Source organism: Limulus polyphemus, unplaced genomic scaffold (genome assembly GCF_000517525.1).
Source record: "Limulus polyphemus unplaced genomic scaffold, Limulus_polyphemus-2.1.2 Scaffold8586, whole genome shotgun sequence".
Lineage (NCBI taxonomy): Eukaryota > Metazoa > Arthropoda > Merostomata > Xiphosura > Limulidae > Limulus > Limulus polyphemus.
The window spans coordinates 653-16,955 of record NW_013674196.1 but is presented as its reverse complement, the minus strand read 5'-3'; the positions used below and the strand labels follow the sequence as shown (position 1 = coordinate 16,955).

At 32.3% G+C, this 16,303-nt stretch overlaps 1 protein-coding gene across 1 annotated transcript; it reads left to right on the top strand.

Moving 5' to 3' along the window:
- The first annotated feature begins 7,028 nt into the window (after positions 1 to 7,028).
- Positions 7,029 to 7,932, top strand: LOC106475441 (cuticle protein 16.8-like). Its single transcript, XM_013936123.2, has one exon. The coding sequence runs from the start codon at positions 7,029 to 7,031 to the stop codon at positions 7,728 to 7,730; it is 702 nt and encodes a 233-aa protein (XP_013791577.1). The 3' UTR covers positions 7,731 to 7,932.
- The last annotated feature ends 8,371 nt before the right edge of the window (positions 7,933 to 16,303 follow it).

Sequence of the window (16,303 nt, the reverse complement as noted above, 5' to 3'; positions counted from 1 at the left end):
ACTTTTGGGCTACTCTTTTACCAACGAATAGTGGGATTGTCCGTTACGTTATAACGCTCCCACGGCTGAACGGGCGAGCACGTTTGGTGGGACGGGGATTCGAACCCGCGACCCGTAGATTGTGAGTCGAGCGCCCTCTAACCACCTGGCCATGCAGGGCCTTATATTTTTCAGGACAAATATTTTTCTCCTGTTTATATATATTTCCATATCTTGCGTCATACGAAACTTCTCGACCCAACAATTAACATAAAAGGTGGTGCCACCTATTTATTTCTTCTCTTAAAATATATTTCTGAATCTTATGAAGCAGGATCTTTATTTGATCTTCGAATTATTAGGTACTTATAATGACTATATTTCGTTCGAATTTATTATTAGAATATTTAACCCATTTAACAATATTGCAGTTAACAATTAACACTGTAACAAGTAACACTACAGTCCTATATTCCGCTAAAGCATATTCACGAATTTTATCTTTATCTACAGTCAACTTATGCTCATTTAATCTAAATTTTAAATTTCTAAATGTTGCAACAACAAATAATACACCACTGTACAAGCAGTTTTATGAATATCGTATTTATCTGTTCATACTAGAAACGAAATTAGACAAGGAGTAAACTGTTACTCGACGTTTCGTACAAATAGTACCTATATATAGGGGGATCATATGGCTAAGTATTAGTTAATACAACGTTACTAATACACCAACACTGGTTAAGTATTAGCTAATACAACGTTACTAATACACCAACACTGGCTAAGTATTAGCTAATACAACGGTACTAATACACCAACACTGGCTAAGTATTAGTTAATACAACGTTACTAATACACCATTACTAGCTAAGTATTAACTAATACAGCGCTACTAATACACTAACACTGGCTAAGTATTAGTTAATACAACGTTACTAATACACCAATACTGGCTAAGTATTAACTAATACAACGTTACTAATACACCAACACTGGCTAAGTATTAATTAATACAACGTTACTAATACACCAACACTGGCTAAGTATTAGTTAATACAACGTTACTAATACACCAACACTGGCTAAGTATTAACTAATACAACGTTACTAATACACCATCACTAGCTAAGTATTAACTAATGCAACGCTACTAACACACCAACACTGGCTAAGTATTAGTTAATACAACGTTACTAATACACCAACACTGGCTAAGTATTAACTAATACAACGTTACTAATACACCAACACTGGCTAAGTATTAACTAATACAACGTTACTAATACACCGATTCTGGCTAAATGTTAACTAATACAACGGTACTAATACACCAACACTGGCTAAGTGTTAGTTAATACAACGTTACTAATACACCAATTCTGGCTAAGTATTAACTAATACAACGTTACTAATACACTAACACTGGCTAAGTATTAGCTAATACAAAGTTACTAATACATCAACTCTGGCTAAATATTAACTAATACAACGGTACTAATACACCAACACTGGCTAAGAATTAGTTAATACAACGTTACTAATACACCAACACTGGCTAAGTATTAGCTAATACAAAGTTACTAATACACCAATTCTGGCTAAATATTAACTAATACAACGGTACTAATACACCAACACTGGCTAAGTATTAGCTAATACAACGGTACTAATACACCAACACTGGCTAAGTATTAACTAATACAACGGTACTAATACACCAACACTGGCTAAGTATTAGCTAATACAACGTTACTAATACACCAATTCTGGCTAAATATTAACTAATACAACGGTACTAATACACCAACACTAACTAAGTATTAAATAATACAACGTTACTAATACACCAACACTGGCTAAGTATTAACTAATACGACGTTACTAATACACCAATTCTGGGTAAGTATCAAATAATACAACGTTACTAATACACCAACATTCACTAAGTATTAACTAATACAACGTTACTAATACACCAATTCTGGCAAAGTATTAACTAATACAACGTTACTAATACATCAACACTGGCTAAGTATTAACTAATACAACGTTACTAATACACCAACATTCACTAAGTATTAACTAATACAACGATACTAATACACCAACACTGGCTAAGTATTAGTTAATACAACGGTACTAACACACCAACACTGGCTAAGTATTAGTTAATACAACGGTACTAACACACCAATACTGGCTAAGTATTAACTAATACAACGGTACTAATACACCAACACTAACTAAGTATTAAATAATACAACGTTACTAATACACCAACACTGGCTAAGTATTAACTAATACAACGTTACTAATACGCCAACACTGGCTAAGTATTAACTAATACAACGTTACTAATACACTAACACTGGCTAAGTATTAGCTAATACAAGGTTACTAATACACTAACACTGGCTAAGTATTAGCTAATACAACGTTACTAATACACTAACACTGGCTAAGTATTAGCTAATACAACGTTACTAATACACTAACACTGGCTAAGTTTAGTTTATATATAAAACACCTGAATCATAAGTCAAAAATATTGGCTCACATATAATACATCTGGACGACAAGTCTATATCGACCATAACCTGGATTGTAAGACAATGTTTGTCTATGTACACGATAACCTGGATGATGAGACAATAATGTTAGTCTATGTAGACGATAACCTAGATGATGAGAAAACAATGTTAGTCTATATCAACCATAATCTGGATGATGAGACAACAATGTTGGTCTATATTAACCATAACCTGGATTGTGAGACAATAATGTTAGTCTACATCGACCATAACCTGGAATATGAAACAATAATGTGTGGGGTATGTACACGATAACCTGGATTATGAGACAATAATGTTGGTCTATATACACGATAACCTGAATGATGAGACAATAATGTTAGTCTATGTAGACGATAACCTGGATTATGAGACAATAATGTTAGTCTATGTAGACGATATCCTGGATGATGAGACAATAATGTTAGTCTATGTAGACGATAACCTAGATGATGAGACAACAATGTTAGTCTATATCGACCATAATCTGGATGATGAGACAATAATGTTGGTCTATGTACACGATAACCTGGATTATGAGACAATAATGCTAGTCTATATACACGATAACCTGGATTATGAGACAATAATGTTAGTTTATATACACGATAGCCTGAATGATGAGACAACAATGTTAGTCTATATATACGATAACCTGGATGATGATACAATAATGTTAGTCTATATCGACCATGACCTGGATTATGAGACAATAATGTTAGTTTATATATACGATAACCTGGATTATGAGACAATAATGTTAGTCTATGTACAGGATAATCTGGATTATGAGACAACAATGTTAGTCTATATACACGATAAACTGGATTATGAGACAATAATGCTAGTCTATGTATACGATAACCTGATTGATGAGACAATAATGTTAGTCTATATCGACCATAACCTGGATTATGAGACAACAATGTTAGTCTATATAGACGACAACCTAATTGATGAGACAATAATGTTTGTCTATATCGACCATAACCTGGATTATGAGACAATAATGTTAGTTTATATATACGATAACCTGGATGATGAGACAATAATGCTAGTTTATATACACGATAACCTGAATGATGAGACAATAATGTTTGTCTATATCGACCATAATCTGGAACATGAGACAATAATGTTAGTCTATATATACGATAACCTGGATTACGAGACAATAATGTTAGTCTATATATATATACGATAACCTGGATTATGAGACAATAATGTTGGTCTATATATACGTTAATCTGGATTATGAGACAACAATGTTAGTCTATGTAGACGATAACCTGGATTATGAAACAATAATGTTAGTCTATATATACGATAACCTGATTGATGAGACAATAATGTTAGTCTATGTACACGATAACCTGAATTATGAGACAATAATGTTAGTCTATATATATACGATAACCTGGATTATGAGACAATAATGTTAGTCTATATACACGATAATCTGGATTATGAGACAACAATGTTAGTCTATGTAGACGATAACCTGGATTATGAAACAATAATGTTAGTCTATATATACGATAACCTGGATTTTGAGACAATAATGTTAGTTTATATATACGATAATCTGGAAGATGAGACACTGATGTCAGTCTATATCGATCATAATCTGGATGATGAGACAACAATGTTAGTCTATATCGATCATAATCTGGATGATGAGACAATAATGTTTGTCTATATACACGATAGCCTGAATGATGAGACAACAATGTTAGTCTATATCGATCATAATCTGGATGATGAGACAATAATGTTTGTCTCTATCGATCATAATCTGGAAGATGAGACAATAATGTCAGTCTATGTCGATCATAATCTGGATGATGAGTCAATAATGTTTGTCTATAGCGACCATAATCTGGAAGATGAGACAATAATGTCAGTCTATGTCGATCATAATCTGGATGATGAGACAACAATGTTAGTCTATATCGACCATAATCTGGATGATGAGACAACAATGTTAGTCTATATATACGATAACCTGGATGATGATACAATAATGTTAGTCTATGTAGACGATAACCTGGATGATGAGACAACAATGTTAGTCTATATATACGATAACCTGAATGATGAGACAAAAATGTTATTCTATTTCGATCATAATCTGGATGATGAGACAACAATGTTAGTCTATAGCGACCATAATCTGGATGTTACAATTTTATCTGATGATGAGACAGTCTGCTTCACTATTTTGACAAACATCAGGAAGATGAGATGTCCGATTTGTATTTTATTATTGATAATAATAATTTCACTTCGTTCACACTGATTGGAAGAGGTAATCAGATTAAACACGATAACTGATACATTAACTAGAAATGATCCTTCTTAGCCTATAATTTATCGCCCATCGAACGACCGAAACAGCGTCATTAAATAGTTGTAAATTCGTAAGGGGGACAACAGGACCGGTTACATCATAAACTAGAGGACACACTAGCTTCACATGCTAGATTTTTCTCCAGATACCGAGGTAAGAAAGGCACTGATTTGGGCCTATCTGATCTGACTGAGCAGTATCAAGATGTAACAGATATAGACAAGAAACTCGTTCGATTTCTTCTACTTAATCCAATTCACGTGAGAAAGAGAATGTTTAATCTTCCTGGAGCGTGACTTAAATCAGACCACCTACGGATGTAGTTACATACCTAAAAGGGGCGGGAATTAGTAAACTGCATCCGATTATTTTGGTATAAAAGGGCAGATTGTTCTTGGTTACAATAAGAGAAGCTGTCTCAGGATTACAACCCTACAGAGAGGCTACAGCTAAAGGAACATTACCAAGAATGTTGAAGGTAGACGTTCCTCGAGAAACTGTTTCATTACAAACTAATATTGTATCGACGAACCTATTCAAATCTCTGTTTGTTTGACTTACAGAGAAATTATCTAGATTTATTAGACGACATTTTGAGATGTTGATTGTTCATGAAACCCTATGTATATTAAATATATTGCTACTGTGACGTCATCGTGTATGCCATGTTTTCGAATAGGAATTGAGTAGATGTTTTTGTATTTTGGAATTGGTTTGTTTGTTTGTTTTTAATTATGCACAAAGCTACACAAGGGCTATCTGCGCTCTGCCCACCACGGGTATCGAAACCCGCTTTCTAGCGTTGTAAGTACGCAGACATACCGCTGTGCCACTAGGGAGCTTTGGAATTGGAGTTTGTTGATAGTTTAATTGTAATTACAAAATCTTATTTTCTCTTTAAAACATAAGTAGAACACGATCAATTTTTCTTAGCCCACTATTGTCGTTACTGTAGAGTTTTATTCCTCATTAATTAAAGATAAAGCTGCACAAGAGTTGTCTCTGTTGTGCCCATCACGGGCATCAGGCTTACCGCTGAGCCACTGGGGGACAGGAACTTTAGTGAAATTCATACATGTAATAATTATTACTTCACTATGTTAGAGGTATAAATGTCCAAGTGACAGAAGTACATGGCTTATATATATAATTATTTTACAAGAACTATGTTTCTTCTTAATAAGTATACGTTTTTTTTTCCAGATTGATTAAAATATTCTGCATATCACTGTCTCGATTTAGTTGATTTAGAGCCTCAAAAAACTGATCAAATCATCAGTTTTTCTGAACCAGCTAATAGGTTTTGTTTTCGGTTTCAGACCGTGGTGTTTATGACCCTTGTAGCCGGATCTTTTGCCGGATATCTTGTGGCTCCACAAGCTGTTGCCTCTGCGTATGTGAGTAAAATTCAATATTTAAATTTTACCGAAGACTAGCCAGAATATTTAAATCTGTACTCTTGTAAGAATCCACTCATTTCCGGAAAAAGTATTTTAAGCATAATTTCTGTTTTTACTAAGTGAATATTTATATATAGATATCATTGCTAGTATGTTTATCACTATGTGTATATATATATTGTTGCTTTTATAGTATTTTTATCACTATATATATGTATATATTGTTGCTTGTATAGTACATTTATCACTATATATATGTATATATTGTTATATATATATATATATATGTATCATTGTTAGTATATTTTTCATCTTTCTCTATCTATTGTTACATGGTTCCAAATCAAACTTTGACCTGTACATCAAAAATGATTTTCTTTTTGAATATAGTTATTTCATGTGTTGTTGAGAAAGAATTTAGTACACTCTTACTTATCTACATTAGTTTTTAACAATCGCCAGAAAATCATGTGCAGTGTAAAGCAAATGCCAGATATTATTGGGATTACGACCGAAAACGTCGTTAACAACGAGAGTACCCAATTGACGAAACTATTAATTTTAATCTTTATAAGTAATGGCAGTATATCTAATTAGCTATACTCGTTACTGTGTTGATTTTTAGTTTTAGTTTAAAATAGAAAGCTTGGTCTGGTCAAAAGTTAATATTATACACACGTTAAACTTTGGAGTTGCATGTTTACATCTATCCCTTAAAAATAAATGTGTATGCGAAACGTTTTCACTCAGGATGTTAACGTCCCCACGCCGTACGACAACGGTTACGATACAGTGGACGAATTTGGAACCAGGCTTACCCGCCAGGAGAGTGGAGACGGAGCAGGCAGAGTGCAAGGTTCCTATGGTTACGCCGACGCTCAGGGTATATGGCGTGATGTAAAGTACGTCGCCGATGAGGGCGGTTTCCGCGCCAGTGTTTCCACCAACGAACCTGGTACTGCCAACCAGAACCCCGCTGACGTCGAAGTTTCAGCTCAGGAGCCTCCTGCTGGAGTTCAGCCTGTCGTTGTACCTGCTCCTAAGGCCATTGTTCCTGCTGTAAGAAATGTCGCTGCTGTTCCTGTCGTCAAAAAGGTTGCCGCTCCTGCTTACTATGGAGGTTATTATGGAGCTGGTGTCGGGGCTCCCTACTACGGAGCTCGGGTTGGAGCCGCCTTGTACGGAGCTGGTGTCGGAGCTCCCTACTACGGAGCTGGTGTCGGGGCTCCCTACTACGGAGCTCGGGTTGGAGCCTCCTTGTACGGAGCTCGTGTCGGAGCTCCCTACTACGGAGGTCGCGTTGTCGGAGCTCCTTACTACGGAGGTCGCGTTGTCGGAGCTCCCTACTACTCTTCTGGATCTATCTGGCCAGCTGCTGGTAGATACGGACTACCCGCTCACCGTATCGTAAAAGTGCTTCATTAAGTAATCAGTAAAGAAATCACCGAGGAAATATTCAATCAGCCAAACCTGTATACGAAATCAACTCATCTTTACTGCATGATTAATACCTTTATTTGGTGCTTATTACCACCATTGCATGGGTTCTGCTAATTAAAGCTTTATGTGTTGTTGTTTATGAGCTACTTTAGATGCTTGGTTAAGACTCTGCTGTATTATTCCTATTGTTTTTCTGTGTGTGTCTGTAAATAGATAGTTTTATATATATTCAATAAAGGAAGAGTCACTACTGGACACAAAATGTTTCCTTTCGGATTATTCTTTGTGGGGTATTACAGATTTTTATTGCATCATTCTTTATTGGCCCGATATATATTTCCTGTAAAATATATATTAAAGCATTCCAACAGTGTACCCTAAGCCGCTGCCAACAAGGTTTTTCGATCGATACTAGAACTCGTCAGAATGCCTCATAATTTTCATTGTGATGTAATATACCGATCATCATGGTTCACCAGCGTGGACATTGTATACCACTAGTAATTGTCGTCATCAACAGTATCTTTTTTTTTTTATTGACGGTAACGTTACTAAGACTATCCATCCCTGCCTCTAATTGTGAACTTCCAACCAGTGAGAAGACAGACAGTCACCAGCATCCTATAATCCACCATCTAGGCTGAGAGATTGACTCTTACTCTTATAACAAGCCCACATGATCTCGCTCCATGATCAACATTAAGACTATCCGTCCCTGCCTCTAATTGTGAACTTCCAACCAGTGAGAAGACAGACAGTCACCAGCATCCTATAATCCACCATCTAGGCTGAGAGATTGACTCTTACTCTTATAACAAGCCCACATGATCTCGCTTCATGATCAACATCAAAGTTAACAAAATGACGCCAGTAGAGATTGGGCTTTATAACAATAACAAGATCCATATCAGAAACAAAGAGTTAACAATAAATTGATAACAAAAAGAGCAAACAACAACAACAACAACAAAATCATGATAGAGAATAATAATAAAAACATTTAATATTTAACTTAATAATACATTATTGGAGAACTTAGTTATTTGCTAGAGGGAGCTGCTAATCATCATGATGAAGCAATATCTAGAAAATTCACGATAATGTAATAATGATAAAGAAGTTTAGAGGAGTATGTAGAAATAAGGGTACATTACAAATACGAGAATCAGTGAAGTATTTAGTAGGTTCAGTTGTTAAGTACCAGAAGTTGGAGCTATCGAGTCTTTTCTGTTATCAGTTACTCGATTGATTAACCTTAGAATTCTACAAGTAAGATTATAAGTAAGCTTGGTTTACATTCATTTCAGATGTTATAATTAAGCGTGGCTCTAACAACGGTTATGAAAGAACTAAAACAATTCGTTATTGTTACGTGGACTGGACTCAACAATAGAACACTTTACAACAATATTAAAATATAATAAACAATGAAGTTAATAATACAACACATAAATGAAAACCAGCGTTAAAAACCTCTGTCAATAATAGTAATATTAAAGACTAGTAATAAAAACACAATAGATAATGATTTTGGTAATAAAAATATTGGAAACTGATAGAAAACAACAAGCTATGGAGTTAATAATACAAGATAGGAAAATACTTACATCAAACCAATGTTAATAATAATCAGATCAGAGACTATTAAAACAATGTTAGACAACGATGTTAATAATAATCAGATCAGATACTATTAAAATAATGTTAGACAAAGATGTTAATAATAATCAGATCAGAGACTATTAAAACAATGTTAGACAACGATGTTAATAATAATCAGATCAGATACTATTAAAACAATGTTAGACAAAGATGTTAATAATAATCAGATCAGAGACTATTAAAATAATGTTAGACAACGATGTTAATAATAATCAGATCAGAGACTATTAAAACAATGTTAAACAACGATGTTAATAATTAGAACATTGAAGACTAAAAATATGAAGTTGATAATAGAAACCGGAGACTTACATCAGAAACAACGATAAAAACTGATCTGAATAATAAGATTGAATCTGAGTAATATAATAATATCTGAATAGGAGACTAATATTAATAACAACAATGGAGACTGGTATTGATAACAACAATGGAGACTGGTATTAATAACAACAATGGAGACTGGTATTAATAACAACAATGGAGACTAGTATTAATAACAACAATGGAGACTGGTATTAATAACAACAATGGAGACTGGTATTAATAACAACAATGGAGACTGGTATTAATAACAACAATGGAGACTGGTATTAAAAACAAAAATGGAGACTGGTATTAATAACAACAATGGAGACTGGTATTAATAAAAACAATGGAGACTGGTATTAATAACAACAATAGAGACTGGTATTAATAACAACAATGGAGAGTGGTATTAATAATAACAATGGAGACTGGTATTAATAACAACGATAGAGACTGGTATTAATAACAACAATGGAGACTGGTATTAATAACAACAATGGAGACTGGTATTAATAACAACGATAGAGACTGGTATTAATAACAACAATGGAGACTGGTATTAATAACAACAATGGAGATTGGTATTAATAACAACAATGGAGACTGGTATTAATAACAACGATAGATATCTATATTGATATAATTAACATATCAATATCTGAGAAACGATTCGACTGAATAACGAGGTCGAAGAAAGACATTACGGTATAAGCGCTTTCAAGGATTGTAAAACACGTTAATGTAACATAAACGTGAAGAGTTTGGCCTTCCCTCATTATCCATAAATCTACATTAAACATTTGGTCTGAACTTTATTTAATATTTTCAAGTTTCACAAACAATCCTACGTTTAAGGAGTTCCAGATTCCTTTTAATGTAACATAAACGTGAAGAATTTGGTCTTCCCTGATTATCCAGACTGGCAAATCAGGTTATAATTTCATATTTCTTATAGAAACCTCTAGAGTTCTTTACGTTCACAGTTGAAGTAAGATAATAATGGTAATGTTATTATTTAATAAGTATAACATACAGTGTAGCTTATATGTTTTATCACTGCTCGTACCTATATGTAAACAGGGTGAGTATTGTGTATTAGCCAATCATCTCTTTGATATTTCTATTCGAAGGCTATATGTAAACAGGGTGAGTATTGTGTATTAGCCAATCATCTCTTTGATATTTCTATTCGAAGGCTATATGTAAACAGGGAGAGGCTATATGTAAACAGGGAGAGTATTGTGTATTAGCCAATCATCTCTTTGATATTTCTATTCGAAGGCTATATGTAAACAGGGAGAGTATTGTGTATTAGCCAATCATCTCTTTGATATTTCTATTCGAAGGTTCGAGTAGAAATATCAAAGAGATGATTGGCTAATACACAAATATACTTCAGAAGATTCCGTCGATAAAAAAGAAGATCGAACTTGCTAAACTTTGCTTTCCCTTGATATTAGGCTTAATCAAACACGAACAAGAAACGAATATTCAGTCTTTAGATTTATTCTATATTGGTACTGGTAGTGTTTTAGTAATTATTTTATGATATCCAGTTTTTATTTAATCATTCACCAGATGCCGTAATATGTGGGATTTTTATTCTTAGAAATCCATTTAACGTGCATTGTTTCGTATTTTCAAAAGTGTTAAATATTTAACATACACAGGAGACCGTGCGATCTTTGATTTAATAAACAGATGAAACAAAATGTTTTTTAGAATTGTTTCTATGTGTTAAAATCTGTTTAACTTCTGAAACACATTTTGAACACGGATAAGGGTATAATATAATTACCATCTTTATCATAATAACACGGATATGGGTATAATATAATTACCATCTTTATCATAATAACACGGTAATGGGTATAATATAATTACCATCTTTACCATAATAACACGGATAAGGGTATAATATAATTACCATCTTTATCATAATAACACGGATATGGGTATAATATAATTACCATCTTTATCATAATAGCACGGATAAGGGTATAATATAATTACCATCTTTACCATAATAACACGAATAAGGGTATAATATAATTACCATCTTTATCATAATAACACGGCTATGGGTATAATATAATTACCATCTTTATCATAATAACAGGGATAAGGGTATAATATAATTACCATCTATATCATAGTAACACAGATAAGGATATCATATAATTACCATCTTTATCATAATAACACGGATAACTACCTTGAACATTATTTAAGAACTAACTATAAATAAAGATTTTAAGAAACTACTTTGAACATTATATAAGAACTAACTATAAACAACGGTTTTAAGAAAGTATCTTGAACATTATATAAGAACTAACTATAAACAACGGTTTTAAGAAACTACCTTGAACATTATATAAGAACTAATTATAAACAACGGTTTTAAGAAACTACTTGGAATATTATATAAGAACTAATTATAAACAACGGTTTTAAGAAACTACTTGGAACATTATATAAGAACTAATTATAAACAACGGTTTTAAGAAACTACTTGGAACATTATATAAGAACTATTTATAAACAACGGGTTTAAGAAACTACTTGGAACATTATATTAGAACTAATTATAAACAACGGTTTTAAGAAACTACTTGGAACATTATATAAGAACTAACTATAAATAACGGTTTTAAGAAAGTACCTTGAACATTATATAAGAACTAATTATAAACAACGGTTTTAAGAAACTACTTGGAACATTATATAAGAATTAATTATAAACAATGGTTTTAAGAAACTACTTGGAACATTATATAAGAACTAATTATAAACAACGGTTTTAAGAAACTACTTTGAACATTATATAAGAACTAATTATAAACAACGGTTTTAAGAAACTACTTGGAACATTATATAAGAACTAATTATAAACAACGGTTTTAAGAAACTACTTGGAACATTATATAAGTACTAACTGTAAACAACAGTTTTAAGAAACTACTTGGAACATTATATAAGAACTAACTACAAATAACGGTTTTAAGAAACTACTTGGAACATTATATAAGAACCAACTATAAATAACGGTTTTAAGAAACTACCTTGAAACATTAAAAACTATAGACAACTGTTTTCGAAAGTAACTTTAGCATAATTTCCAAACCTTAAAGAAGAATTTCCGAAACTACCTTGAATATTATTTACCAACTACAATAACAGTTTTCGAAATTACAACAACAATAAATCATGATTTTTAAAACTACTTTTAATTTCCATTTAAAAACTATAAATTTCGAAACTATTTTGAACAATATTTAAAAACTATAGATAGTGGTTGTCGAAACTACCTTCAACATTATATAAACGCCAGCTATAAACAACGGTTTTACGAAGTTACATTGAACATTAGTTAAGAATTTCAAACAACAGTTTTCGAAACAATTTTTAGTATTTAAAAAAATATATATATAGCGACCATCGAAACTATCTTCAACATTATATAAGAATTAACTCTAAAGAGTTATTTAACTATTTTAAACAGTTTTCAAAACTATCTTGAGCGTTACTTAACTTTAAGCAACAGTTTCTGAAACTACCCACTATTTACCAAATATATACAACGGTTTTAGAAACTAACTTAAACATTATTTAACAACAATAAATCACGATTTTCGAAAGTATTTTGAACAGTATTTAAGAACTTTATTCATTGTTTTAACATTGTTTAAAATCTATAAACAATGGTTTCCGAAACTAACTGAATATTGTTTACTAAACTACCTTGAACGTTATTTATCAACAATAAATAATGATTATCAAAACTGTCTTGAACATTAATTAGAAACTAAGGAACAGTTTTTTTTTTTGGTAAAACCTTGTAAATTATTTAACAACTAATTTTAAACAACGATTTTTGAAACTACCTTAAAGATTATTTAACAACTATAAAAATTATTTTTGAAACCACCTTGAACCTTATTTACCAACTATAAATAGCTGGTTTCGAAGCTATTTCGAACATTTCTTTAAAAAGCTATAAACAGGGCATCGAAACTATCTTGCTTAACAAATTCTAATAGTAAAACTACCTTGAATATTATTTAAGTTATTTATAAACTATGAACAACAGTTTTCGAAACTATTTGAATATTATTTAATAACAATAAACAACGATTTTCTAAACTACCTTGAACTAACAATAAACAACGATTTTCTAAACTACCTTGAACTAACTATAAACAACGGATTTTACTAAACTACCTTGAACATTATTTAACTTTAATCAATGCTAACTTCAGTGTTATTTCTTGTAGTTTGAAATACAAATTATGATGTAGTTTATCTATTTAGAACAGAATTATGAGTGAGATAAATATCACGTTAAACATGTTATATATATATTGTGAAAGTAATGTAATTTTTAATATTTTTGTTTATAACAGTTTCATGTAGTCAAGTAAATAGCATGTTAAACATGTTATATATATTGTGAAAGTAATGTACCTTTAATATTTCTGTTTATAACAGTTTCATGTAGTCAAGTAAATATCATGTTAAACTTGTTATATATATTGTGAAAGTAATGTAACTATTAATATTTCTGTTTATAACAGTTTCATGTAGTCAAGTAAATATCATGTTAAACTTGTTATATATATTGTGAAAGTAATGTAATTTATAATGTTTCTGTTTATAACAGTTTCATATAGTTAAGCAAATATCATGTTTAATTAATAAAGCATGATCGTCTTCTACCTTCTACCTCTGCTGTGTTAGCTGCCTCTCTGCTGTATCAGATGTCACTCTGCTGTGTTAGATGTCTCTCTGTTATATCATATGTCTCTCTATTGTATCACATGTCTCTCTGTTGTATCAGATGTCTCTCTGTTGTATCGGATGTCTTTCTGTTGTATCGGATGTCTCTTTGCTGTATCAGATGTCTCTCTATTGTATTAAATGTCTCTTTGCTGTATCAGATGTCTCTCTATTGTATTAAATGTCTCTCTGCTGTATCAGATGTCTTTCTGTTGTATCATATGTCTCTCTGCTGAATGAGATATCTCTCTGCTGTGTTAGATGTCCCTCTGTTGTATCAGATGTCTCTCTGCTGTGTTAGATGTCTCTCGATTGCATCATATGTCTCTCAGAGAGACAACTGATACAGCAGTTGTATCAGATGTCTCTCTGCTGTGTCATATGTCTCTCTGCTGTGTTGATACAACAGAGAGATATATGATACAGCAGAGAGACATCTAAGAGACATCTGATACAGCAGAGAGACATCTGATACAACAGAGAGACATCTAACACAGCAGAGAGACATATGACACAGCAGAGAGACATCTGATACAACAGAGAGACAACTGATACAGCAGAGAGACATATGATAAAACAGAGACATCTGATAAAACAGAGAGACATCTTGTTTTATCAGATGTCTCTTTGCTGTGTTAGATGTCTCTCTGTTGTATCAGATGTCTCTCTGCTGTGTTAGATGTCTCTCTGCTGTGTTAGATGTCTCTCTGCTGTATCAGATGTCTCTCTGTTTTATCAGATGTCTCTTTGCTGTGTTAGATGTCTGTGTTTCTTAATATCTCGTAGCAAAAGCTTCAGTAGTGTATCCGTCTCCTTTTAAATTGTCATTTTAAATGACAATTGTTTAACGTCATAAAGAAATGTTTGGTGATCTAGTTATTGTGTAGGATTATAAAATAATTATTTGTCTTATGACAAGTATAATTAATTATAATCACGATTCGCCATCTTGAAAAAGGCGTTCACAGCATAACAATAATTTACAAGTAGTGTGCGTGTGTGTATATACAGAAGGACCATTCTTGGTATATTATATATATATGAACTTACAGGAAAAACTGCAGGTGTAAAAGGTAATCAGTTTCTATAATAGGTATATCGTACTTTGATGTTATATTTAATATTTTATACAATTCACAGAATTTTTCGTTTTCTAATTTATTATAATAGTTAAAAGCACATGATTATGTACAGGCCCACTAGGGTTTTTTCACTAAGATAAACGTCCATTAAATTAGGATATTTGAATCATTCATGCTGAGGTGTAATATTACACTACCTAATAAGAGAAAACATCAAAGTTGTAAAGGTAGTAACTAAAGATGTTTACTCTCAGGAGTGAGTTGATAATTTGTAAAGATAGCAATGATGATGAAGGAAATATTACTACTCTTTCAAATCTTACTTTAAAACCAGTAAATGTAGTAATAATGAAGTAAATTAACATCCTTACTTTACGGTGGTCAAACATGAAAGAGTTTGTTCGTAATTAACTGAAAGTAAGTACCTCACACCACCTACAAGAACGCACTCTTATGACTAATATTAGCATTACTGAAATCTTCCTTACCTGTTTGTAAAACTTGCTTAGTCCTCCAGTGTCCCTGCAGATATCCCAACTGTAGATTCGCATGGAATGCGATAAGTGCCGAAATGAGTTTAAATATACTATGCGTATTTTCTTGTCTTCTATATACCACCCCTTCTTCGAAAGAGACGCTCTCCTGATGTGAACAAGTCCCTTAAGGTATAGATAAATAAAAAACTTGTTTATACTGTTTTATTTTCGAAAGGCGTCCACTGTGTTT